Source organism: Lemur catta, chromosome 14 (genome assembly GCF_020740605.2).
Source record: "Lemur catta isolate mLemCat1 chromosome 14, mLemCat1.pri, whole genome shotgun sequence".
NCBI lineage: Eukaryota > Metazoa > Chordata > Mammalia > Primates > Lemuridae > Lemur > Lemur catta.
In genome coordinates this window covers 66,329,465-66,356,982 of record NC_059141.1, presented here as the reverse complement: position 1 = coordinate 66,356,982, position 27,518 = coordinate 66,329,465, and the positions used below count along the sequence as shown (strand labels likewise).

The window sequence follows — 27,518 nt, the reverse complement described above, 5'->3', positions numbered from 1 at the left end:
TGGGAGCAGGATGTAGACTTCTTTCTTTGAGATGATTAAGTTTAATCTCCTTCATAGATTCAGCTGTCAGCCATGTCCTAAACTTGTGGAGAAAGTCTACTTAAAAACAACGTGCTCTTTGTATTTCCTCTCAAGGAGCTTATATCAAATATAGTTTTAATTTTTCTCTCTCTGGGGAGGTTGGGGGGTGAAGAGTAGTTATTTTAACCTCTTAAACATACAGGAAGCCATATCCTAAAGGTGTGAAGTGACATGGCTGGATTGCTACAGCTGGGCAGAGGAAGAACTAACTATGCAGAAGGTAAAAGCAGAATTTCTAGTGATTTTTGCAGATAAAATAGCCCAGAGAGGTGGCTACTTTGTTTATTGCTTCTCCCAAATGAAAATTAACTAGGGAAAGGTAAATAAAGACAACATTTATTGGCAACTCTTTTCATTTTCTGTAAAGTGATTGCTTTTCAAGGAATAGGCCAAATAGTATCAGTGTTGAACTAGCAAAAGGATTACCCAATTATAGATTAAATTGATTTCGCAGAGGCACAGTACTTCTGCATGTAGGGGAAGTGATACAGCGAACATCCTCAAGGGTCAAGTGTGCATTTATGTATAAATGTCAGATTTTCTAGCAAAGAAATCTCACAGTTAATAGAACCAAACTTTGCTTACTACGAGTGTATAGGATTCAGTGTATTGATAGTTAACTCTATACTAGTTAATATAAATACATGTTTTTTTAATTAATTGCATATTCCTGGAAAGTATTTTGTTTTTATCTCTACAATAACCAGGATTTTTAATATTTTATAGATGTCATAAAAATTCTGTTCCTTTTCTTTGGATGTATGAAAAAAATTAATAGAATTGATATAGTCTCCATTTTTCTTTTATGACAAAGTTTTAGCCAGCCAATTTAATTTTAAACTGTAGAGATATTTTTCTTTTTTTACTGCATTTACTGCACTCTGTGGAATTGAATTAACAGGGCATATAGTTGTACACAAGGGAGTTAGAAGGTACAATTAGCCATTTAAGTGCTATTTTCTGCAAGATAATGTTTAACTTTTAAATTGGTTTTGAAAGTTTGCCCAGCAAATGCATTGGTCTGTATAATTTAGCAGTCAAATGACAAACATCATTCTTTTGACCTTACTTTCAGCCACACTAGTGAGTGCAGTCTTGGGTTAGTGTGACAATGCAAGGTACACCAATTATCCGTGGTCATGTTATGATGCTTCAGTCTCCTGGGGATAACAGGATATAATAATTTCCTTATTGTTGTACAATAGTTTATACAAATCTTTAACTTTTCCTAAGGAGTAGGGCCTTCATGTGTTATGGGTGGAAAGAAAGAGCCCCTCTTTGCCATCTTTGTACACTGTCCCTAGTTTTGAGGATTTCCATGTAGAGATATGACTTACAGGACTGCTTAGTAAATATTTTTTTAAATCATTTTTGTAGTGGTAATCATCTTCTTGTGAACACAAAATCATGTGCTGTTTGAAGCCAGTGGAGATGAGATTTGTAGACGAGGAAACACCCGGAATACTGTTACTGCCTCTCCTGGGTCACATCGAATCCAGATGTCCCAATTCCCTCCCCAACTCCTGGGATACCATACTGGTTACCATTCCTTTCAGAATTTCTCAATTGCTCCTTTCCAGATTCTCCTCACTCTAATTAAGTGGATCACCCCAAACAAAGAAAGTTGTTGGACCCATGTTGGAAGTGGGCGGTGTGATGTAGTGGTAAAATGCCAACATGGTCACTGGGAGGTTTTTGGTCCCTGCCTAGAAGGAATTGGTCCCATAGTTGTTCTGTACCTCAGTAAAAGGAGGTTAATTGACCAGAATTTAGTGATTCCAGAAACTGATTACACATTAGTTTTTTTGCAGAGCTTTTGGGAGTATGTCTTTTTCAAAAGCTGAGATCATATATTATAAGTAGTAGTGGCTGTGGCTAGAGTCTGACTTTTAGAATTGCTTTGCAAAAGACTGGGGGAAAATTAATTAGGATGTATTTATGGAGAGGAAATTAAAACCAGTTCAGCAAGAACCCTAGTCCAAAATGAGATTTTAGATAGACATACCAAGTACCAAATAGTAAATATTTGGGCAGCAAAACAACAACAAAACCACCTTTTTAAAGGTGAGTTAAAGGTGAAGTAACAAGGCAACTCAGCCTTGGTATTCTCTTTGGGGAAAAAAAAAAATCCGTCAGCTTTCATTGGTGGTTTTTGCTTTAGATTTTTTAACCTGGCGTATAATCTTCACACCATTCCTCCTAGAAATGTTTTTTGCATTGTTCCGTTTTAAACTTCATTTTTAGGTTACAGACTAAACATGACATTGATGGAGAAAGGAAGATACCAATTCCTACTTTTGGTTGGAAGAGGGAGGGGATATATTCTTTCTCTTTGACCTGTATTCTTTATTTAAAATCTTCATAGCTGGGGTCTTTTTGTACCGATGGTAAAATTCCCGAATCAATTTCTGCTTTCAAATATTGAAAAGACCTTTTGTACTGTTGAGTCTTTAAACTGTTCTTTTTTGCTTCTGCTAGTAATATGACAGAATCATCTTTTATGTACTAATTTTGAGAGCAGCCCTATTATTTACACTTGTTTATGGCTTTAAAATGTAATTTAATTTTTCCTATAAAAAGATATGATTACCAAGTGACTTTTCAACAGTATAAGTTGTAAATTGTGGTGGTCTGCTTCCTGCTTTTTTGATGCAGTTGAGATTGAAAAAATAAATGTTAATGCCTCTTTTTTGTGGAAAAATTAATGGAGCTTTATATACAAAAAAATTTGGGATTTTTTTCCCAGAAAGAGAGTGAATAAAAGATAATAAGTTTATGCTTGTTTACCAAGCTATTTCTAATGTTGAAAAAGAAATGAGATAGTCCCTAATTACCCTCTCTATCAGTTTAATTAGAAATGTGTTAACGTTCTGTAAAGAAAAATTTGTGATTTTATGCCTAGGTGATCAAAAATGTATGACCTTATAAATATAATCCTCATGTAAAACACATATGCGGCGTGTTTCTCTGACTGGTACTTTGAGAAGCTGGCCGAGGACCTGTGCCTGCTGGACTGTTTTGGGGCCTCTGAGGAACAGGGAGCCCCTCTGCACTCCGGGGCTGACACGAAGGCCAGGCCATTTGCTGATTTGCTGAGCGCTGCCTTCTCCTCCAGCAGGTCCCTCCCGCCCAGGGTGCAGAGCTGTCTCCAGATCCTTGGCTTTCTGGACAGCATGGCCAGCGGCACCCTCCACCTGCGCAGGGACCTGAAGGAGTCCCTGAGGGCCAGCCAGGAGCCAGTTGTGGATACCTGGAAGGAAGAAGCTGGCAGTGACCCCCAAGGTGACTGCAAGCAGTGGCCAGACCTGGAGGAGAGGTAGAGCAGAGCTTTGTTGCCTTCTTCTGCCGATGTGTATCTCTGTCTCCTGTTTCTTACCCGAACATCCTTTGCAGTAGTTGGGAGGGCTAAGCTACAGATTGGGTGTGCCTAAATGTCACAAGACTCATTTCTTAAAATCAAGTTATTGCTGCCTCCAAGCTCTGCTACCCTGGGAGCTGACAGAAGACTCAGTCTGAGTCAGTGCAGGGTTGGAGGATGCTGTTGAGTCATGTGGGAACCAGGGAGGCTCACAGGATGCCTGGAGACCCGGGGCGGGAGTCCGCTGAGGTACCCACTTTCTCCTTTGGGATCTTTACTGCGGCAAGGAGCCCTGGTGCCTGGGCCAGCCTCCCTGGCTGTGCTGGCAGCCTTTGCCTTCTGAGGTCTTCTCTCCGCCCCAGGGCTCTGCCAGAGGCCAGGTTGAAGTCCTTCAGTTTGCAGGGCACAAACCACAGTGTCCATGCCAATCACGGGACTCTTCCTGTTCTTTCTTGCTGCTTCCACTGCCCCTAGCAAGACAATGGCTCCTCTGCATCCACTGCCACACCCTTCCATGGGCTCAGACTTTTGTAAACAGCCTTTTACTTCATTTCTGTGACACAGAATTCCACTAAAGCAAGGGAACACAAAGAACCACCCCATCCCACGCCCCACGGAGTGGGAGGGGAAATGCAAGAACGCAACAGCAATAGTTGGTGTGTTTTTCTTTCTTCTAAGTGATCAGTGACAGAATAGCAATTAATATTGCAATAGATTATCCTTCTGAAAGACACTGTGCAGTTTTATCCGAAGAGTGTTCTCATGTCCCAGACTGCGGTGTGGGGTGGTGGTGGTGAGAGGTGATTATACTGGTAATCATAGGATTTTTTTGCCTCATAGGTTACTCTGGTAAATTGACTGGTTTCCTAATCTTGCATTTCTGCACAAATCAACTTGTTCATGTTATATTTATTGCTGAGTTTGATTTGCTAATTTTTAAAAAGGATTTTTGCATCTATTTTTATGAGAGAGTTTGGCCTTTATACTCCTTTCTTGACTAATTTCCTATCAAATTTGTGCCAGCCTCATGGCATGAGTTGCACAGTGTTCCTCTTCTATGCTCTGGAAGAGTTTATGTAAAGATTGTTTACTTCTGTCACTCAGCCATGTGATAGAACTTGCCAGTAAAACACTGTGAGCCTAGAGTTTTCTTACAAGATTTATTCTTGTGGAAATAAGTTTCTATTTATTCTTTAATTTTTCTTGATAAGTTATTTTTCAAGCTTATTTTCCCATTTCATGTCAGTTTCAACTCACTGGCATACAGCCTCTTCCAGTGTAACGTCTTCACGTTTGTCTCCGCCAGCCGCTGTGAGCTTCCCGGCTGTCACGCCTCTCAGTGAGCCGTGTGTCTTCCCTGGCCTCCCCTCAGTGTGTTGCCAGAGGTTTATTTATGTTTATTTATTTATTTATTTTTTGAGACAGAGTCTCACTTTGTTGCCCTGGCTAGAGTGAGTGCCGTGGCGTCAGCCTAGCTCACAGCAACCTCAAACTCCTGGGCTGAAGCAATCCTACTGCCTCAGCCTCCCGAGTAGCTGGGACTACAGGCATGCGCCACCATGCCCGGCTAATTTTTTCTATATATATTTTTAGTTGTCCAGATAATTTTTATTTCTATTTTTAGTAGAGACGGGGTCTCGCTCAGGCTGGTCTCGAACTCCTGACCTCGAGTAATCCACCCGCCTCGGCCTCCCAGAGGGCTAGGATTACAGGGGTGAGCCACCGTGCCCGGCCGAGGTTTATTTTTTATGTGTCCTAGGAACCAACTTTTGACTTTCCCTCTTTCTCCTACTGAAATTTTTTGTTTTATTATTTTTTGTTCTTATAATTTCCTTCTATCTTTGGGCTTGTTCTGGTATTCTTTTTCTTAACTTGCGTGTTTTCTTTTTGAATATAAATTTCTCTGTAATCCACAAGTTTTATTTTCAATATTATTTAATTCTAAATATTTTTCTAATTTCCTTTGTAATTTGTAGTTGACTCTTGGATGTTGTTTGAATTTTTTCCAATGCTACAGAGTGTTTCTAGTCATGTTTTTGTGATTGACTTCTCACTCCACCATGGCAAGGGAAGGTGGACGGTGTGGTTTGCATCTTTTGAAATTAGTTGAGGTTGACTTCATGGCCTTTCATGTGGTACGTTTTCATAATATCCCATGCATGCTTAGAAAGAATATATATTCTCTGATTGTTAGATTCGATGTTCTGTTTATGTCCATTGGATGGAAGCTGTCAATTTTTTCATTCAAATTTCCCCTATCATTAAATTTTTAAAATCTGCTTGACATATCACTTAAGAAAGCTACATTAAAAATCACGCACTATAATAGTGTATATGTCAATTTCTGTTAATTTTTAACTTACATATATTTGAGGCTCTAAGAATCATCAATTTTTACATTCTTATGGAGTCTAAATTTTTTTTATTTTTTCTTCATTTCAGCATATTATGGGGGTACAAATGTTTAGGTTATATACATTGCCCTTGCCCCACCTGAGTCAGAGCTTCAAGCATGTCCATCCTCCAGATGGTGCACACCGCACCCATTACACCCATTACGTGTGTATATACCAATCCCCCCCCCCGCTGCTTGACCCCCAGTGAACGTTACTACTATATGTGTACTTAAGTGTTGATCAGTTAAAACCAATTTGATGGTGAGTGCATGTGATGCTTATTTTTCCATTCTTGCGATATTTCACTTAGTAGAATGGGTTCCAGCTCTATCCAGGATAATATAAGTGGTGCTATATCACTATTGTTTTTTGTGACTGAATAGAACTCCATGGTAAACATACAGCACATTTTATTAATCCACTCATGTATCGATGGGCACTTGGGTTGTTTCCACATCTTTGCAATTGTGAATTGTGCTGCTATAAACATTTGAGTGCAGAGGTCTATTTTATAGAATGTCTTTTGTTCTTTTGGGTACATGTCCAGTAATGGGATTGCTGGATCAAATGGTAGATCTACTTGTATCTCTTTATGGTATCTCCATATTGCTTTCCACAGAGGTTGTACTAGTTTGCAGTCCCACCAGCAGTATATGAGTGTTCCTATCTCTCCACATCCATGCCAACATTTATTGTTTTGGGACTTTTTGATAAAGGCCATTTTTACTGGAGATAAGTGATACCTCATTGTGGTTTTGATTTGCATTTCCTTGATGATTAGAGATGTTGAGCATTTTTTCATGTTTGTTGGCCATTAGTCTATCTTCTTTTGAAAAGTTTCTGTTCATGTCCTTTGCCCACTTTTTGATGGGGTTGTTTGATTTTTTCTTGCTGATTTTCCTGAGTTCTAAATAGATTCTAGTTATCAGCCCTTTATTGGATGTGTAGCACGCGAAAATTTTTTCCCGTTCTGTAGGTTGTCTGTTTGCTCTTGTGACAGTTTCTTTGGCTGTGCAGAAGCTTTTTAATTTGATTAGGTCCCATTTATTTATTTTTGTTGTTGCTGTGATTGCCTTAGGGGTCTTGTTCATAAATTCTTTGCCTAGACCAATGTCTATAAGAGTTTCTCCAACATTTTCTCCTAGAATTCTTATAGTTTCATGCCTTAGGTTTAAATCTCTTATCCACTGTGAGTTGATTTTTGTGATAGGTGAAAGGTGTGGATCCTGTTTCATTCTTCTACATGTGGCTGTCCAGTTCAGAGAAATGGTTAGCCTAAATAACATCTATCAAGGAAAAGGCTTGCCGAATTCTTCTGCTATTTACTGTTAGTGATTTAGTTATTTTTCCAAGTTGGAGGAAGCCTCTACCTTCAATTAGCTTTCAAAATAATGTGTAATCATAAAGCTGATTCCATTAAATCCCCCCTGCTGCCTCCCTGGAGTCACTCATTCAGCATCTATTTCTTGAGCACCTACTGTGTGCCAACACTGTTCCTGGCTCCTAGGAGGCAGCCCTGAGCAAGTCAGCCCAGATCCTTGGTCTTGTTATGTGCACGCCTTAGTGTGTATGTGTGTTTGAGGGTGGAGGTGAGGAGTTACCCTTCAGTAAATCAGCCTTGCAAATGGTGCTTAGAAATTTACCAGCCTACAGGGCTTTACATTCCTAGAATCAAAATGTGGTATAGCTGAAAGGTCCTTTGGAGATGAGCTGTTCTAACACCTTTCTTCTCCATCTTTTTGGAAGGGGTTGTATTATAGTGCAGCACTTAACAGCTGGACTCCAGGATCTAGACCTTCTGGGTTTGAATCCCAGCCCTGTCCCCTCCCCTGGACTGGGGGTCAGTTACTTAAGCCTCTCTCTATTCATCTGTATGAAAACAAAAATGGTACTTTCAGTAGATGGCTGTGGTGAGGATGAAATGAATCAATGTATAGATAGATAGCCCTGAGAATGGTGCCTGGGGTACTGTAAATACTCTATAAGTGAACTGCTCTCATCCCCATCACCTTCATCACCATCACCTTCATCACCATGACCATCACCACCATCATCATCACCATCACCACCATCACCATTATCACCGTCATCACCGTCATCACCATCACCATCACCACCATCATCACCATCATCATCATCATCACCATCATCACCATCATCACCATCATCACCATCACCATCACCATCACTATCATCATCATCACCATCACCATGACCGTCATTACCCACCATCCTTGTCATCTACGTCCTCACTGGGGAAGTGACCAGAGCACAGCACGAGCCCTGTCAAAGTCATCCAGTTGGTAAACATCAGAGGCAGGGCTGGAAGAGAGGATGGTCTCTTCTCCTCACTCCTAGTGCAGTGCTCAGCTCATCCCAGTGGGTACCAGCCACACCCTCATTGCCCAGGACCGTCCCCTGCCTCCCAGAAGGCTGATCCTTCGCTAAACCCATCATCTTGGCTGGGTTGGCCACTTACCCTCTGCCCTCCAGTTAAGTCTCTAAAATGACTCATCATTTTAAAGTTCATTTTTGAAAGTAACAGTTCATCATGGGTTTTTTATTTTTGCCTAAACTGATAAAAATGCATAAACATTAGACTATTCCATTTAGATGAATTTTTATCAGTGTCTATAAAAAGGGCAGTGAATAATCATTTGTGTTTTATATGACTATGTTGATGGTAATTAAATTAGATGGGAGGCTTGGGATACACTACTGTGTACATGTGAATAGTACTGAAGTAGGGCTCTTAAGGGGCATGTGCATTTTTACATCTATTGATACATAGTTTCCAATTGCTTTGAAAGGCTTTGGCCAGTTTACACTGCAGCCATTAAGAGACAAATGGATCTAAATGCTTGCCAGCATTTTATTTACCATTCTTTTGAAATGTAATATGTACTTTGCCAAATATTATCCAAATGTTGACCTTAACTTTCCTTTCCTAGGCAACTCATGAGGCTGTACATTTCATATTTTCTGGACATGTCACCTGCTCAGGGACTGAGAGATAATTGCTTGCATTTTTTGACCTTCCAGGTCAAAGGAAGAGCTGTTTCTGCACCTGGGGCCCGACTGGTTCCTGCTGCTCCTACAGGGCCACCTGCATCCAGGCACCGCTGTACTGGCACTGAAGCTGCTGCTGCACTTTCTGGCAAACCCCTCCCTCCGTGGGCGATTTAAAGACGGCCTGTCTGCGGGATCCTGGTTGGAATGCAGCACCAAGGGTGTGGACGTTGTGATGGGTGAGCGCTGCTGGCTCCAAGAAGCAGGGCGCCACCCGGTCCTGGGGTGTGAGTGAGGACCAAGCAGGCCCCCCCACACACTTGGGACCTCTGCAGCTCCCTGCAGTAGGATCCCCTTGACCCCAGACTCCAAGGCCCACACCCACACCAGCCCCAACGCCCTCTAACTCCCTTTGCAGCCTCTCTGCACGCCGGGCACTGGAGGCCGCCTTCCACGCCTCAAGGGCTGCTTAGCTCTGCTCTCCTAGACATTATATATTCTGCTTCTCTTCCTGGAATGCCTCCGATGTGGATCCAAATGCCACTTCCTCCAGGAAGGGAGGGGTCTCCCTGAATTGTGGCACTTCTGTTATTCTCTCTGCCTCTATCATTTTCCTCTGTAGTGCTTATCACAATACATAAGCATACATTTATTTGGGTATTTAATTGCATAATGTCTGACCCTCCTATTACACTGTAAGCTTCATAAGTGTCCAGAATTCTGTACATCTGTGGAAACCCTATGTCCTTGTTGCCTAGTACAAAGTTGCCTTGTTGCCTCCTACCTAGCAGGCATCAAGTACCTGTTCTTGAGTGAATGAATGAGCATGGCAGGAACAGGGAAGGAATTATTGTTGAGCACTTTCCTGTTCTCATCTGAGGAGGGCGTATATTTCTACCTGGTGTTTTCTGTGATGTGAGAGGGTGGCAGGGTGTTCCCTCACGTGTCCAGTCCCCACCTTGATTGACAGCTGTTCTCACCTGGATTTCATGCCCCTCCCCTGTAATAGACAACCTGAAGAGCCACCCTCCACCGCCTGAGCAGAGTCCCTGCCGGCTTCCTGGGTTCCGCGTCTTGAGCGACTTTCTGGCCCACCATGTTCACATTCCAGAAGTCTACCTCATCGTGTCCACCTTCTTCCTGCAGACGCCACTTACAGAGCCGATGGACAGTCCCAAAGTAAGTCCTTGGAGCACTCCTGGCACAGAGCATCATGCTTGGTTTTATGATTCCATGTGACTAAGGCCATCCCCTAAGCCACTCTCTGCTTATCTCCCAGTGCTTTTTCTGACTGGGACTGTGTTCTGACCTGCTTCCTCCCCTAGCAGACCCGCACCCTTTGCTGGCCTGCCACATGCCTCCTACCGGCCCCTTGGCTTCTTTGGCCTCTGCCTCCCATCATCCCTTCTGGAAGGTCTCTGATTTGGATCATCCCATTTTCAAATCTTCCCCATCTGGACACAGCTGGGGAAGTTACATGATGCTGGGGGGTGGCATTGCCTCGGCACCCTGCTATCCACCATCCACCTGTGCTGACCCTGGGAAAGGGAGGCTTTCCATGGCTGATCTTGGATTCCTTCAGCTCCTTCCCTGGGTGACCTCACCCCACAGTTATCCTTTTTTCATTTTCATTCTGTACTTTCAGTTTCTCATTTTCTGCTGACTCTTTCCTCATAGACCATAGTATGTTAAACCATGTCCCACTTAAAACTAGAAGCTGCCCCTGGATTCACACATGTGGCCAACTGCTGTCCTGTTTATTGTTTTCCTGTCCTTCCTTGGCCAAATTTCTCCAACGAGGAGTCTGTGCTCACTGTGTGCACCTTCCCACCACCCACTCTCACCTGCTTGCACACGGTCCAAGTGTTCATTTGCTTTGGCTCCTGCGGGATCAGGTTCAGACTCCACAGCTGGCACTGGGATCCTTCATCTCGGGGGGCCTGACTTGTCTTTCCAAGCAGGCTGCAAGTCGCCAACCCTTTATCTGTGATTCCGCTAAATCGCCTCCCCAGTGAGACTGGCTGTTACTGATTCCTTGTTCCCACCATCACCCTCCTGGGTGGAGTGTCCTCCGCCAGCACTCAGCTCAGATGCCACCTCCTGCTTTGACTCCCTTGGCAGAGGGAACCATTTCCTCCTTTGTGCCTCAGTGTACCTTTACCTTATATGGTACCAACACATTTGCATGCTTGCCTTCCCCCTTAGTTACCGAGCATCTGAACAGCAAACCCAGCTTTTCCTCACCTTCCTGGACACCTGACAAATAGCAGACTTGGAAATTGTTTCCTGGTCTTAAGGAGTTGAGTCAAACTGAACTGAAGTGAAATATGGGAGGGGATGGACTTTGCAAAGAGAAGGCTAAAAAATTTACCTCTCTTGCGTATCTTTGCGGTTAACAAATTTAAATCTTGATATAGACTAATAGTATTATAGGTCGCACTTCAAAATAAAGTTCTTAACGTGCTGTGCTAAGGTAATTGAAACCCTAAATTTTTATTTCTCTAACATATTGTAGGAAACAAACATCTGCTAAGTGTTGGGATCCATGATAGATATTTTACATATTTTATTTTGCTTGATATTTAAAGAATCCCATGGGGTAGATAATGTAATTTCCATTTCACAGAGAAGGAAACTGAACTGCCAAGAAACTGAATAGCTTGCCTGAGCTCAGATATTAAAAAGACAAAGTCAGGCCATTCTGATTCTAAACCTCATGCTCTCTCCTCTACACTCTGCACTGTCCTTTCCCCTGAAGCCTTTGAATTCTTCATATGTCTTATGTAATCCCATTTACAAAAATTCGTTAAAGTTGATTAGGACATTGAGTACTTGTGATGTCAGACCAGAGGAACTAAACTCGATGCAAGTTGCTAGGGAGTCTTCATTCAGCACCTTCTTAGAGGTGTGTGTTTTCTTTATGCAACATCAACTGGGCTGGGGTTTTTCACATGGGCTCACCTAGACTGCTACTATGCTGTTTTGCATTTCCCACTGAAGCCCCCCAGAAACATGATGCACCGGCTGGAAAGCTGGTCCCCTTCCTAGGTCTTACAACCCCAGCCTCCTCCTTCAGGACAGCCTTGATGCCATGCTTCAGTGGCTCCTGCAGAAGTACCACCAGGAAGAAGTTCTCCGGGCAGGGCTGTGCACAGAAGGTGCCCTGCTGCTCCTCGAAATGCTAAAAGCCACCACGAGCCAGGTGAGATCCACTCCCCACATGCAGCCCTGAAGAGGTTCTAATGGGAAGGCCAGTTTGGAAGGGTCACCTTGACTTTTCCTAGCAGCTTCCCAGCAAGGCTGGTAACTAGCAAGATGAGATAGAAGAGGCAGGGAAGGTTCCTAGGGATGACTCAGGTGCACAACTGGAATCTCAGCCTAATGGTCCTCAAGAAGCACATAAAGCTCCCTGGGGACATCTATTTTCCATTTAAGCATTTGTGTAAACATTGGCTTTCTTCACTGGGAGATTTACTGCCTTCAGTCAAAGGGAACATTACTGAGGAGGAAGAGGGTCCCCTCTTCTCAAGGAGCCCACCTCCACCAAGACAGGGAGGCCTCGCCCATGAGTGACCTGTGAGGCAAAGACCTGTCAGAGAAGACAGGTGGCAACCAGCTACAGGCACAGCGTGCAGAGGTTTCCACAGCGGGAAGCCTTTGACCTGGGCCTTGGAGGTCCACTAGACGTGGATAGAGAGGTTATCTCAGATGTGGAGCGAAGGCCATGTGGCCTGTGAGCAGGAGTGATTAATTAACGGTGAGTCGGATCAGCAAGAACTTGCAGGAAAGGCTAGAAACTTCCAACCTCATTCTGTAGACACCAAGTGCCATTGGAGGCTTATTGTAAGGGGAAACTTACTGCTTTTCTAAAATGATACATGATTATCTTTAACATTTAAACAAAAGAGAAAAGCAGAAAGTAAAAATCACCTGACATACACCCTCCCAGAAATGACCACTTTGAACTTTAGTGGAATATCCTTCTGGACACCTCTCCAAGATCATGCCATATCCTTACAGAGGATGTGACCACAAGACCACATAAACTCCGTTTGCCTTTTGTTTTCAACGTTTTCAGACATCTTTCCATGTCAATAAAGTGGAAAAACGTGGGAATCATCTATATTAGTAATAGTAATTTATGCTGTTTTTTGGAGTGTGTATTGTTATAAAATGGTTGTAATGAACTTTCTTAAATAATTTTTTTTTTTTAGCTTTATGACCTCAGCACAAATTCTGGGATGCGGGATAGCAGGTCAAAGCATACTTTGTGTGTTTTCTTTTAGATGCACTTCTTAGAAGGATTTCACTAGCCATTACGCACACACGTCCCACCAGCTAGTTTCTATCTCAGTATCTCATATGGATGTGCACAGCCCACCCCCACAGCCTCCGCAGCACGGCCAAACTGCGATGCTTTCATAGTGGAGTTCTTTTGCATTTATTATTACTGAGGTTGAAACCACTTTTCATATGCTCATTAATTATCTCTATTTATTTTGTTCTATCTCTATTTATTTTAATGTAAACTACTTGTTTCTATCTTTTGCCAGTTTTTCTGTGTGTGTGTTTAATTATGCTGAGAAAGCACAAATCCCACTTTTTTCCCTTTTTGAAACGGAAAATTTTTTCATTTTTATTAAATTTTTAGCATATAATTAGGTGATCATATGCCTTTTTTCTTTTAACCAGTTACCTGTGATGAATTACACCAATAGATTTCTTTGCATTCTTGCAAAGACCTCATTTAGTCACTCTGTTCTTATTCTGTTTGTTAATATTTTATTTATGATTTAGTATGCATGTATATAAATAGTATTAGCTTGCATGTTTCTTTTTGTTATAATTTTGTCAGGTTTTGATATCAGTATTATGCTAGTTTTATATTTAAAAGAGACTGCTTTCCCTTCTTTATACTCAAGAAGATATTAAATCCATGATTCTTATATTATTTAAATTGTTCCGATGAAACTGATTGGCCCTAAGTTTGTTTCAGGATTATTGACTTGTTTAGACTTTTAACTGTTTTTTTGACTCTGTTCAGTTAATTGACATTTTAAAATAATTTCCCATTTATTTAATTTGCACAAATACTCTCTTTCAATTCATTTCATTTTGAGTGTATTTCCCCTTCTCAGTCTCAGTTTGTGTGTCCATGTTCTCTCGTTACCTGCCTCTCCTGGTACTTAAGGAGCTGAAGGCTTGTGGGTTTATTTAAAGGACAACTTCCTTGGATACATTTATCAGTCTCCTGATTTTGTTTTCCTGTCGATTTCTAAAATTTTGATTTTGGTATCTTCATTTTCTTATTGCTTTCTAGAATTTCTGTGATTGCAGTTTAGAGTTCTCTTTGATTCATATTTTTAAAATCCGTGTGGTTGAGCTTCTTGTTTTTTATTTTTATCTATTTCTAATTTTGTTTTTGCCCTGGTTGGGTTATATGATCTGCACATTTTTCATCTTTGATAAATTTATTCATGGTTCCATTGTAGGATAATGTGCAGTTAATCTGGGGGGTGCCTAAGAAGGCATATATTTTCTGTTTGTAGCATAAGGAATATGTTACCTATGTAACCAATTAATGTTTTAATGTTATTAAAAATAAAGCAAATAAAAATAATAACATACAAGCATTTAAAACAAAGAAAATATATAATATGGTAAGTGAAGTAAAAATATAAGACCAAATCTTTATATCATAATAGTAAACATAAAAAGATTAAATGCCTGTGTTAAAGATATGACTTTTAGATTGAGTAAAAAACAAGACCCAGCCTTCTGGGATCTAATATATATGTATACATAACAAGAACAAAGTCACACAATGATTGATTTGGTAAAATGATGATGTCTATCTTGAAAGCATCATTTACCAAATACAGGAGACAAGAATCAAAATATAAAAGACGAAAGCTGAAAGAATAAGAAAAAAAAGGCTAGAAACTTAATTGTAGTGAATAGTTCTAACATATCTTTCTCAGACTGTACAGATTTTATTATTTTATTTTATTTTTTGCCTGAAACTTTACTTTGGTATTATGCCCTTGCCCAATAGTAACCATAGATTAGTTTGCCTGTTTCAGAACTTCATATAAATGGAATCATACAGTCTGTATTGTTTTTGCATCTGACCTCTCTCATTACATTTCGTGGGATTCACCCATGTTGTGCATATCAGTAATTCATTTTTTTTTTATCATTGAGTGCTATTTTACTGTGATAATCACTATTTATCCATTCTGATTCATTTCAGCTTGGAAATGCTGTCGTGGCAAGACCCCCTGAAAGAAATTGACCCTGACTCTTTAGCTATATTTTCTGCATGTGCTGCTCAACAGAGCTGTTGGAACACATTCCGTTCAAGCACAAGCGGATGACGATGGTACAGAGTTTACAGACAAGGGAAACAGCTCTCCTTTGAATCCATTTCCAAAGGCCCTTTGCAAAGCTGGGACACTTCGCTGCACGTTGAGTGCTCTGCAGGCTCCAGGGTTTCTCCTGGGCCCGGAACTTAGCTGTGGTGGAGAGCGAGAGCCCCCAACCCTCCCCCTAGAGCCCGGCAGCAGACTGGGGAGGGAGGGGTCTGACAGGAACCAAAGGTTTTCTGTCAGGGCTTGGCTGACAGGACGGAATCCTGCACGCGCGACCTACAGAGCCCATGCTCCGTGGCCCGGGGGCGTGGCACGCGGCTGGAGCGTGGCATCGCGGTAAGGGAGGGCGTCTGTGTTGACGTGAGACCCCATTGGCAAAGGGGCGGGGCGAATCAGCCTGTGAAAAGAGTCACCAACTGCAGGGGTGGGGCCAGTGTCTGATTGACAGTCGGGCGGCCAATGAGAGAAGGCAGGCCAGACCAAGGGACAGGCCATCTTCAGTTAAACTGTCATGGCCCCTGGGAATTCTAACAGGTATTGCCTCAGGTTATCAAGAAGCTCGGCTCTGGCCCAGCGCTCTCAAAACTGATCTTTTCTGGTACACAAGAGCTTTGATGTTGAGAAACACAGAAATAACTGGCTTCTTCGCAGATTCAACATACTGTCTCAGTCTCCAGGCAGTAGTTGACTGAGCACTGGAGGGATCTGATCAAGGTCCCCTGAGTTTTTCCTCCCTGGCTGGGAGTGAGGGAGGCATTTATTCCAGGTTGGCCATTGAGGAGAGGGGGAGGCCTGAGGCAGTGGCCTCCAGCATCTCTCCTCGGTTTATTACCTTTTATAGCAGGTATTGTGTGCTGGTGAAATGAGTATGTTTCAGTGCGGGGATCTCCTAGAGGAGGAGGACCTGTGAGCCACCTCGCTGTGTCCCTGTCCTCTAGGGGGATTGGCAAGTCTGGCCCATGGGAGGCTCTTAATATGTGTGTGCTGAGTGAAGGAATAAGAGAATGTGACTCATGCTTTTTCTCACTGATGGGAGCATGTCACTGTTTCTGGAGATGACACAGGGATCTCCAGGGACAACAGAAGTGCCCAGTTGGATACTCTTGCTTTTCCATTTTGTTCCTTCACATGCAGGAAGTGGCAGACAATAAGTCCCACCAGTTAACAAAGAGAAGTTCATGTATATGGTGTGCATGGTTTTCTTAGGCAGTATGCTGCTAGCATTCTTACCTTCCATGTAAACCCAAAGCCATGTGCCTTCTTCCCCTAAAAACACAGTGAAATATTTCTTTTAGGGTCAATACTGACTCCCTGGGTAACAGATTTGGATATTTCAAGTCCTTAACTGTTTGCTACGTTTAATATTGTTGAATATGTCTTCCTTTTTTCTGCTTAAAGTAATTTTAAGTTAATCAAAGAATAATGCATAAAATTTCTGCAATCAGGGAGATTTGACACCTTAAAATATTGTGTACAAATCCCTGACCATCATATAATCCTCTAATTATTTAGGTATTCTTTATTTTCTTCCCAACAACGTTGTATGATTTCCAGTGTAGAGATCTTGCACCTCTCTTACTAGATATATTCCTTGGTGTTTTTTGGTTTGGGCACTATTTTAAATGCTCTTTTCAAAAGTTTATTTTCTAATTGTTTATTGTCAGTATATAGAGTGCAGTTGAGTTTGGGTGGCAGTTTATTTAATTGTGATAAAATATACCTAACAGAAAATTTTCCACTTTAACCATTTTTAGGTGTATAGTTCAGTGACATTAAGTACATTCACACTATTGTACAACCACCATTGATTTTTCATATCAACTGTATTGAGATGTAACTTATATGTGTTTAAAATTCACCACATTTAGGTGTACACTTCAAGAAGTTTTGATACATATGTCCACATCTAGAACATTTCAAACGCCCCCCAAGGGTCACATATTTCCCTTTACATGTGAAGAAACAGAGACCCTAAAAGTTAAGCAAATTGCCTAAGGAAATGTTGGTAGGGAGGTGCAGTGTCTTGTCTGGAGCCAAGCTGCCACCTTCTGATTCTTAAGCATTATTCTTTGCATGTCTTCACCATCCATGATGAAATACCCTGAAAAAAATAACCACGTCCAGCAGAAGAGAAACACCCCTTCTTTATTCCTTACAGAAACATCAGCAGCCATGGGTACCTCATTGTCACTAAAGTACTGCCCAGCAACCATGCATCCCTCATCCCCTGTAGAGGACTCCACAACATCCTCTAGAAGGGACTCAGCATGGCGTATGCCCACTGCATCCAAGAACACCTTTGAGGGGTCCCTGCAAAGAGCTGGTAAGGTAAGGATATCTCAGACATCTTTCTGGCTCCAGCCAAGGTAGGACACCTCCATCCATATAGCTGGTTGGGCGCCTACCCAGCAAAATTTCCTGTGAGCAGAGCATGACTTGGTCCAGTTCATTCACAGCTCCAGGTCTGATTCTCATGTCCCTGATGTGACCCATAACCTCACTCCCAGAACGACTGGTCAGGCTTGAATCCTTTCTCCACACTCACTCCTCCTCTTCCTTTCTCTGCCAGAGATTGTCATTCTCTTTATTATTTCCACCCTGAAACCTTCCCTTCTTCCTGAGTACCCTCTCTCCTCTAGGTTTTTGCAGAAGATATGCTGGGCACTCTGAAGGCCCTCAAAATCAAGATGCAGAACAAGGAGTTGGCCAATGGGTAGTGCCAGATGGTGGCAGATATAACCATCTTATATCTGAAAAGAATGGTGAGGAGCCCTTGCCTCTGGGCTGGGGGAAAGGAAGAAAGGACCCCGGGTCTGAGACCAGGAGTTCTCTTTTGGTGGGTGATGACATTTGGACCCAATTGGGACCTGGGATATAAGCACCTCACGTCTCTAAATAGTGTCATCAAGTCCATATCTTACACCCTGGGTGCACCTCAAGAAATGTGACCTAGGCAGAACAGAAGACCCAGTAATGGAGGGAAGGGGTGAGGCAAAAGAGCTGAGATGGACAATGGGAAGGATTTGTGCTATTGGCTTCAGCACCTGACCAGATCCTCAGCCTGCATCCACTACTTCCTCCTGGGATACCATAGGCAGTCACCTTTGTTATTGTGACTCAACTAGCTGTCCCACTCAATATTCTTACCTATATAAATCCACTCACCAGTGTGCTGGCCCACCTCTACACTGAATGTTCATGCGATCAACATGTCTATCCATCCACATAGTTTTGTAGTTACTTTCCTGGCACTGGCTTAATGTGTCATCTTATTTTCTTGGTTAATTACTACCTGGGAGGTATCCTCCTTCCAGTTAAGCTGCCTTCCCCTGGCACAGTTGTCTTGTGACCTAGACCTCTGACCTCCCAGGGACTTTCAAAAGTTGTTTCCACCACTTCCATCCACCCTCCTGATGGTTCACTCACAGCTACAGGGGACACTCTGTGCTTTGGAACCGCCAGTCCCCACTCACCCTCACCCCAACACACAAGCCAGAGACATTGCAGGCTGAGAACTTGTCCCTTCTTGTCTTCTCGTCCTTTTGCACACTCAAGGAAGCTCTTGCCCTCCAGCACTGGGAAGGTGAATGCTGGATGGGTGGGGTTGAGGTGAGTAAGCTCCTGCCTTCTTGAGAGAAGAGAATCACTGATTGGTGAAAGCTGATTCTCAGAAGCCTGAGGACTCATCTTGGGGATGAGCCTGGGAACAGCTAGTCCTTCTCTTTCCAGAAGCCACAGGGAGAACTGGAGGGTGCATGTACATCACTCCTGGCTCTGGGGTATCACAGCATAGAAATGATCATCCATATGCTGTTCTATGACGTCGAGGCAGACAGAATGCCCCCAAGGAGCCTGCTGCTGGCACCTGAGCAACTCAGTCTGCACCCAGGTCTGGACCCTTCTGATGGGAGAGTTTGTGTGAGAAGGGGATGGGGCAGCAGGAGAGGGGTCACTGTACAGAGTCTTGATACTCCTAATTCTTCTCATGGGACAGCTCCACTTGGGCCACCAGGGGGATGTGTTGGGGAGGAGGGTGACAATCCAGGATCCGTGTGGGCTGATGGGAACTGAGGAGGAGTTCTTGGGGACCAGGAATGGCTCAGAAGAAACAGTATTAGGGTGTGAGAGACTGGGGCTGGGGAGAAGCCCGAGGAACAGAGATGAGTGAGAAGGTAGAACAGAAACCCCCATTCCGCAGAGGTGGGAGGGGCAAAGGTGGCAGTGACCGGATGTTGCTTAGGTAATACTGGGGCTGTGGATCAGATGAGAGGCTTGGAAGAGCAATTGTGTAGCAGGAGCAGGTAGAGAATCACCACACAATCTTCGTCCTCCACGCTGTCCCTGTGGCACCTGGTGACAGCCGTGGTTCTCTTACCCATTCCACTCCTATCCCTCAATCAATGACAAATCAAGTCATGAGGCAAATCACAGTCCCTGCCCTTTGTTGACCACTTGGAGCTGGAGCCAAAGAGAGGCTGAGGAGTCAGCCAGCCTTCTGGGCATCAGGTTCCAAAGGACAAGGCACAAGGGTTGGGCTATAAGATAAGCCCAGAGGACACAGGAAAAGAAGCTGGAAATGTGACTCCTGATCTAATCATGACGAATGCTGTCACATCCAGCTCAGACAGCACATGTCTTTGGTCCTTCAGGTGTTCCTGAAAGGGGATGTGTGTGCAGGTTGTGGCAGCCCCTGGCATTGTGTGCTGTGCTCACACTGACATGGGCTTTACCCTCCCAGCGCTCCTTCCCAGAGGCAGCCAGGTCAGGACTGCGGTCCCCTTACATAGCTGCAGAAACTGCAATTCAGGTCAATGACGTACCTTGTTCCAGGTTACCCGGACTCTTTGCAGGCAAAGCTAAGGTCAGAAGCCAGGCCTTGTGGTTCCTAATCAGTAAGGCCTCCTACACTACAGCATGGCTTGAAGGCTCCCATCCCTAGGACGGGGGTGTCATTCCTGCTGTCTGCCTCCCAGGCATAGAGAATTACCGGGATGCCACGTGGGCCCGTATCCTGAGCCTGCTGAGGAAGAGTGACAAGGAGAAGGACATGCTGTTGCTGTGTCAGGGTGAGGGTCAGGGTTCTGGGGAAATCTCTGTGGGAATCAGGGAGGAAGCAAAGAAGGGCAGGAAAAGACGGGGTCTCTGAATGTGGATCCCAGGAGCCCAGAGAAGGGGTGGGAGGTGGCTGGGAGCAGGCCAGGGTGTCCGCAGATGCTGTGCTCCATCGCCTGGTTGGGGCAAGAGCCACCTTGATTGGGATGCCGGCAGTGTTGGCAGCCTCACCCCTTCCCTTGCCCCTCTGGGTGGACCAGGTGCCATCACGGGGAAGATAGCTGGGGAGATGGTGACTGGGCAGTGTTGCCAGCACAGGGCCCCAGGGGCCCTCTTGGGGTCAGGAGGGGGGACTGTGTGCACCTGTCTGTGTGTCTGTTTCCTCTGTGGGGAGGGAAGGGTGACGGCAGCTCCAATGCCCTGCTCCCCTCACAGTGCTCCATGGACTGGCCACCAGTGCCCAGGCTGTCCTGGACGATGCCTCTCTGCAGGAGGGAGCGATGACCAGAGCGTTCATCAAAGTGGCCACCAAGGCTGACAAAACCCTCCAGGTTTTCTTCCGCCATCAGCCCCTGGCCAGCAAAAGCCAGGTGGGAGTGGGAGGTAGCTGGTGTTGGGTGGATGGGCTGAAGGGGAGAGTCTGGAGCCAAAGGTGGGGAGGGGCAGTGTCTGTCCACTTGCTTATGAAAGGCTGACTCACCAGGGAGGGGGACCCTCTTCAGCCACCTCTTCCTGTTGACCGGAAAAGGGGACAGTCAGAATACACTGTGCTGTCCAGTCACTTACTTGGTAATGATGCAGTTCTGTCATTTGCATTTGCTGGGCACCCTCTGCCTGCCAGTCACTGTGCCATGCCCTGGGGATACCAAGATGAATGACGAGCTGAGGCAAACTCATTGTGTCTCTTTGGACACAGGTGGCAGAGAAAGCTCTAGAGACCACTGGCCACCTCTGCTGTCTCCTGCAACTCTCAGAACGTGAGAGGCTGGTGTACTCGTTAACTGGATGGTTAACGACGTTGACAACCACACCAGTGAGGCCGCTCTACATCTGCAAGGTGATTGGGGGGTGAGAAGGAAACATGTCTGGTTCATGCATTCGGTATTTATTGAGTAGTTCATGCTGAAGCGTGTTTGTAAATAAGCTTTCTCTGGCACTCGGCCACGTCCATGCATTCACACACAGTTTGCGTGTTGTCCAAGGCTGCTTCTGAGCTGCCGCAGCAGAGCAGCGGCTGCCACAGAAACCCTATGGCTGGCAGAGCCTAAAGCGTTTCCTGCCTGGCCTTTTACACAGAACATTTGCTGAGCCTGAGTGAGTGCAGCCCACATTTATTGAGTAGCTGCTCTCAACAGGGCTGGGGAAGTGGAGATGGATAAGCCACTGTGCTTGTGTCAGAGCTGCTTTCTAGCTATGGGGGAGGGGTGACTAGAAGAAGTGGAGAAACTGTGACTAATTCTGCCTGAAGGGATTTAAGGAAGCTTCAGATGTCAGAAGGGGTGATGTTTGAATTGCACCTTGAAGAATGAGGCAGACAGCATAGACCAATAATGAGCACGGAGGTTGAATTAGTAGTAAAAGTCTCCCAGGGAAGAAAAGCCCAGGACCTGATGGCTTCACTGCCAAATTCTACCAAACATTTAAAGAACTACTAAGAACACTTCTCAAACTCTTCCCCAAAATGAATACAATTGAAAAAACTCCTTTTATGAGGACAGCATTGCCATTATGCCCAAACCAGACAAGGACACTACAAGAAAATCCAATTTTACACCAATATCACTGATGAACATACATGCAAAAATTCTCAACAAAACGCAGACAGCCAGATTCAACAGCACATTAAAATCATTGTTCTCCGTGATCAATGGGATGTTCTACACACACAGATTCATGAATATGACAGAGCACGTTAAGAGAATGAAGGAAAAGAACCATGTGATTATCTTGAGTGATGGCAGAAAAATCATTTCAGAAAATTCAACATCGTTTCATGATAAAAACTCTCAACAATTAGGTACAGAGGGAATGTGCGAGAACACAGTAAGAGCACATGTGACAGGCCAAAGCTGACATCACACTCAGTGGACAGATGGTGGAAGCTTTCTCTCCTTTTGCATCACAGCCTTCTGCACAGTAGCCAAGGCATGGAATCCATAAAAAGTCACTAGGCATGCAAAGAAGCAGGAAATATGACCTATCTTAAGGATAAACATCAACCCAAACTGACCCAGGACTCACACAGGGGTTAAAGGTATCAGACAAGTGCATTACACCAGATATTATAACTACATTTCACAGGTTTCAAAGCTAGAGGAACTCTTAAGTAAGTTAAGTAGAAACAGAGAAGACATATTTTGAAAAGACCCAAATCAAACTTCTAGAGCTAAAAATTAAAATGTCTGCAGTGACAAAAATACTAGATGGGATTAATGGCAGATGAGACATCACAAGGTCAAATATTGGTTAATTTAAAGACATAGCAGTAGAAATGACACAAAATGAAAACACACAGAGAAAGAAGACTGAAAAGAGAATAAAACATCAGTGAGGTGTAGGACAACTTCAAGCAGCTTAATTTTTGTGCAGTGGAGCCTCCATAGAATGGGGAAATAAAGAAAGAAATATTTGAAGAAATATTGGTGGAAAAAATATCAAATCTAAAGAAATTTATGAATGCACAGATCCAAGATGCTCAATGAATTCCGAGCGCAAGAATCATAAAGCACCCACACCAAGGCATATCATGATCAAATTTCTCAAAATCAGTGAAAAAGAGAAAATTTTCAGTGTAGCCAGAGTGAAGGCATTAAGAAAACCGGAAGTAACAACAAAAACCTTATTTCATACAGAGGAACAAAGGTAAGGAGAATAGCAGCTTTGTCATTGGAAACAATGCAAGCAGGAAGATAGTGCTCAGACACATTCAAAGTACTGAAAGAAACACACTGTGTCCTAGAATTCTATTTTTTTTTCAATTTTAAAATATTAAGGGGGTACAAAAGTTTTTGTTACATGGATATAGTCTGTAATGCAGAGCTTTCAGTGTTCCTGCCACCAGGACAGTGTTCATTGTACCCAATAGGTAAATTTTTACCCCTCACCCCCATTCCAACCTTCTCCCTTCTTAGTTTCTAATGTCCTTTATGCCTTTTGTGTCCATGTTCACCCAGCATTTAGCTCCCGCTTATTAGTGAGAATAGGTAGCATTTGTTTTCCAATCCTGAAATGCTCCACTTGAGGATAATGGTCTCCAGTTCTAGCCAAGTTGCTGCAAATGACATTATTTCATTCCTTTTGTCTGGCTGAGTAGTAGTCCATGGTGTGTGTGTTTGTGTGTGTATTCTGACCACATTTTCTTTATCCACTCACGTGTCAGTGGACACTTAGGCTGATTCCATATGTTTGCAATTGTGAATTGTACAGTCATAAACATTTGAGTGCAGCTGTCTCTTTGATAAAATGATTTCTTTTCTTTTGGGTAGATACCAATAGTGGGATTGCTGGATCAAACGGTAGGCCTACTTTTAGGTCTTTGAGGAGTCGTCATAGGGTTTTGCATAGGCTGTACTAGTTTTCAGTCCCAGCAACACAGTATCAGTGTACCTTTTTCTCTGCATACATGCCAGTGTCTGTTGGTTTTTTTGACTTTACTAATGGCCATTCTGGCAGGGATAAGGTAGAATCTCATGTGGTTTTAATTTGCATTACCATAATGATTAATGATATTAAACATTTCTTCATGACTTTTGGCCATTTGTCTATCTTGTTTTGAAAAAATTCTGTTCATGTCCTTTGCCCGCTTTTTGATGAAGTTGTTTGCTTTTTTTCTCACTATTTTGTTTGAGTTCTTTGTAGATTCTGGAAATTAGTCCTTTGCTGGATGTATAGTGTGTGAATATTTCCTCCCCTTCTGCAGGTTGCCTGCTTATTCTGTTAATTATTTCCTTTGCTGTGCAGAAGCTTTTTCATTTAATTAAGTCCCATTTATTTATTTTGCTGCTGTTTTACTTGCCTTTGGGGTCTTAGTCAAAAATTCTTTGACTAGGAAGAGTATTTCTTGTTTTGTTTTTTCTAGAATTTTTAAGGTTTCATGGCTTGCATTTAAGTCTTTAACTGATCTTGAATTAATTTTTGGTAATGGTGAGAGATAGAGCTCCTGTTTTATTCTTCTGCATGTGGCTATCCAATTTTCCCAGCATCATTTATTGAATAGGGCTTCCTTTCCTCAGTATATGTTTTTGTCTGCTTCATTGAAGATGAGTTGTTCATAGCCGTCTGCTTTTATTTCCATGTTTTCTATTTGGTTGCCTTGGTCTTTGTCTCTACTTTAATACCAGTAAATACCATGGTGTTTTCGTTACTGTAGACTTGTAGTATAATTTGAAGTCAGGGAATGTGATGCTTCCAGACTTGTTCTTTTTGCATTATACTGTGACTATTCAGGCACTTTTTTCATTGCAAATGAAACTTAGGATTATTTTTCCTAGATCTATGAAGAAAGACATTGATATTTTGATGGGCATTCCATTGAATCTGTAAATCACCTTGAGCAGAATGGATATTTTAACGAAGTTATTTTTACCAATCCGTGAGCATGGGATATTTTCCACTGGTTTGTGTCATCTGTGATTTCTTTCCCCAGTGTTTTGGGGTTCTCCTTGTAGAGATCTATTACCTTTCTTATTAAATATATTCCTAAGTATTTTATTTTCATCATAGCTATCATAAATTGTATTGAGTCCTTTATTTGACACTCTACTTGGCTGTTGTTAATATATGGAAATGCTACTGATTTGTGTACATGGATTTTGTAACCTGAGACTTTGGTGAATTTATAAATTCTAGGAGTCTTTTGGTGGCATCTTGAGGGTTTTCTAAATACAGGATCATATTGATGGCAAACAGGGATTGTTTGACCTCCACTTTCCTAACATGGATGCCATTAATTTCTTTCTCTTGATTGATTGCTCTAGCGAGGCCTTCCAGTGCTATGTTGAATAGAAGTGGTGACATTAGGCACCCTTGCCTTGTCCCATTTCTTAGGGGAATGCTTTCAAGTTTTCCCCACTCAATATAATGTTGGCTGTAGTTTTGTTGTAAACAGCTTCTATCATTTTGAGGCATGCTGCTTCTATGCCTAGTTGGTTGAGGGTTTTTATCATGAAATGGTGCTGGATTTTATTGTATGCCTTTTCTTGTTCTATGGAGATGATCACATGGTCTTTGTTTTTGCTTCTCTTTATGCAGCGAATCACATTTATTGATTTGCGTATGTTGAACCATCCTTACATCCCTGGAATGAAACCCACATGATCATGGTGAATTATCTTTTGATGTGCTGCTGCATTCAGTTTCCTAGTGTCTTGCTGAAGATTTTTGTGTCACTGTCCATAGGGATATTGGTGGCCAATAGTTTTCTTTTCTTGTTGTACCCTTTTATAGCTTTCGTGTCAAGGTTATACTGGGTTTTTAGAATCAGTTAGGAAGGATTTCCTCCTCGATCTTATGGAATAATTTCTGTAGGATAGGTGCCAGTTCGTCTTTGTAGGTCTGGTAGAATTTGGCTGTAAATCTGTCTGTTCTGGGGCTTTTCTCTGTCAGGGGACTTTTCATTAATGCCTCAATTTCGTGCTAATTATTGGTCTGTTCAAAATTTCTATTTTTTCCTGATTCTGGCTTGTGAGACTGTGTGTTTCCAGGAATTTATCCCTTTCCCCTAGATTTCTAGTAATTTTTGTAGTAATTATGGATGATGTTTTGGATTTCTGTGGTATCAATTGTCACATCTCCTTTTTCATTTATCATTCAGGTTATTTGAATCCTCTTCCTTCTATTTCTGGATCATTGGGCTTGTGGTCTATCAATTTTGTTTATATTTGCAAAGAACCAACTTTTTGTTTCATTGTTCCTCTGAATTATTGTTTTTCTGTTTGTTTCCCTTTCATTTACTTTCATTTGTAGCTCTGTTATTTCCTTTCTTCTACTGGCTTTGGGTTTGGTTTGTTCTTCTTGTTCTAGTTCCTTGAGATGTGACATCAGGTTGGTAATTTAAGATCTTTCTATCTTTTTGATGTAAGCATTTAAGGCTATGAATTTTGCCCTTAGCACTGACTTTGCTGTATCCTATAGATTTTTGAAAGCTTATGTCCCCTCTGTCATTCAGTTCAAAGAACATTTTGATTTCCCTCTTACTTTCATCATTGACAGAAGGAAAATTTAGCAGTAGTTTCTTTAATTTCTGTGAGTTTGTGTGGATTTGAGAGTTTCTCTCGGAATTGATTTCTAGTTTTATTTCACTGTGGTCTGAGAAACTACATGCTATGATATTGATTTTCTGAATTTACTGAGACTTGCTTTGTGGTCTAGGATAGGAGCAATCTTAGAAAATGTCTCATGTGCTGATGAGAAGAATGTACATTCTATAGTTTTGGGGTAGAGTGTTCCGTAAATGTCCGTCAGGTTCATTTGTTCTAGGTTTCCATTTAAATTCAGTGTTTCTTTGTTTGTTTTCTGATTTCATGATCTGTCCAGTTTTGTCAGTGGGATATTGAAGTCCCTGGTGACTATGATGCAACTGTTTATTTGTTTGCTCGGCTCTTGTAGAATTTGCTTTGTGCATCTGGGAGCTCATGTGTTTGGTGCACATACATTTAGATTTGTTATACATTATTGATGAATTGCCCCTTTATCATTATGTAATGAACATCTTTGTCTTTTTTTTTTAACCACTTCTGGTTTAAAGTCAATTTTATCTGATATGAGAATGGCTTTCCCAGCTCACTTTAGGCTTCCATTTGCATTGAATATTATTTCTACTCCTTTACCTTGAGTCTGTACATGTCCTTGTGAGTTAGATGGGTTTCTTGGAAACAATATATACTTTAGCAATGACTTTTTATCCATTCAGCCAATCTATATCTTTTAATGGAAGCATTAAGACCATTCACATTCAGTGTTAGTAATGATATCTATGTTCTGTTCATCATGTTGAATGATATCTTTTTGTTTTGTCTTCCCTCTTGTGCTATTGTTTTATAAGAGCTGTGAGCTTTAATTTTGGGGTGTTTTACACTGGAGGGTATCTGTTGTGCTATTCTATGTATAGTGCACTATTAAACATTTCCTGTAGGGCAGGTCTAGTGGTGGCAAATTACCTTAGTCTGGAATTCCCTTTGCTTGTCTGGAAAAGTCTTTATTTCTTTATGACTTATGAAACTTAGTTTTGCAGGATACAAAATTGTTGGCTGA

At 42.5% G+C, this 27,518-nt stretch overlaps 2 protein-coding genes across 2 annotated transcripts in view; both read left to right on the top strand.

The window, feature by feature from the left end:
- Window positions 1–16,367, top strand: part of LOC123650026 (DNA excision repair protein ERCC-6-like) — a 47,134-nt gene extending 30,767 nt beyond the window's left edge. Inside the window, 5 exon segments of the mRNA XM_045568409.1 lie at window positions 3,197–3,397; window positions 8,878–9,083; window positions 9,854–10,023; window positions 11,921–12,046; window positions 15,098–16,367. Coding sequence (XP_045424365.1) covers window positions 3,197–3,397; window positions 8,878–9,083; window positions 9,854–10,023; window positions 11,921–12,046; window positions 15,098–15,139 — 745 coding nt within the window. The 3' untranslated portion in view covers window positions 15,140–16,367.
- A 334-nt stretch (window positions 16,368–16,701) lies between these two features.
- The window catches only part of LOC123650027, a 33,067-nt gene continuing 22,250 nt past the window's right edge, over window positions 16,702–27,518 (top strand). The window contains exons 1-6 of the mRNA XM_045568410.1: window positions 16,702–17,543; window positions 17,855–17,977; window positions 18,945–19,104; window positions 20,189–20,281; window positions 20,703–20,857; window positions 21,184–21,324. Coding sequence (XP_045424366.1) covers window positions 17,939–17,977; window positions 18,945–19,104; window positions 20,189–20,281; window positions 20,703–20,857; window positions 21,184–21,324 — 588 coding nt within the window. The 5' untranslated portion in view covers window positions 16,702–17,543; window positions 17,855–17,938. The remainder of the gene's footprint in view (window positions 17,544–17,854; window positions 17,978–18,944; window positions 19,105–20,188; window positions 20,282–20,702; window positions 20,858–21,183; window positions 21,325–27,518) is intronic.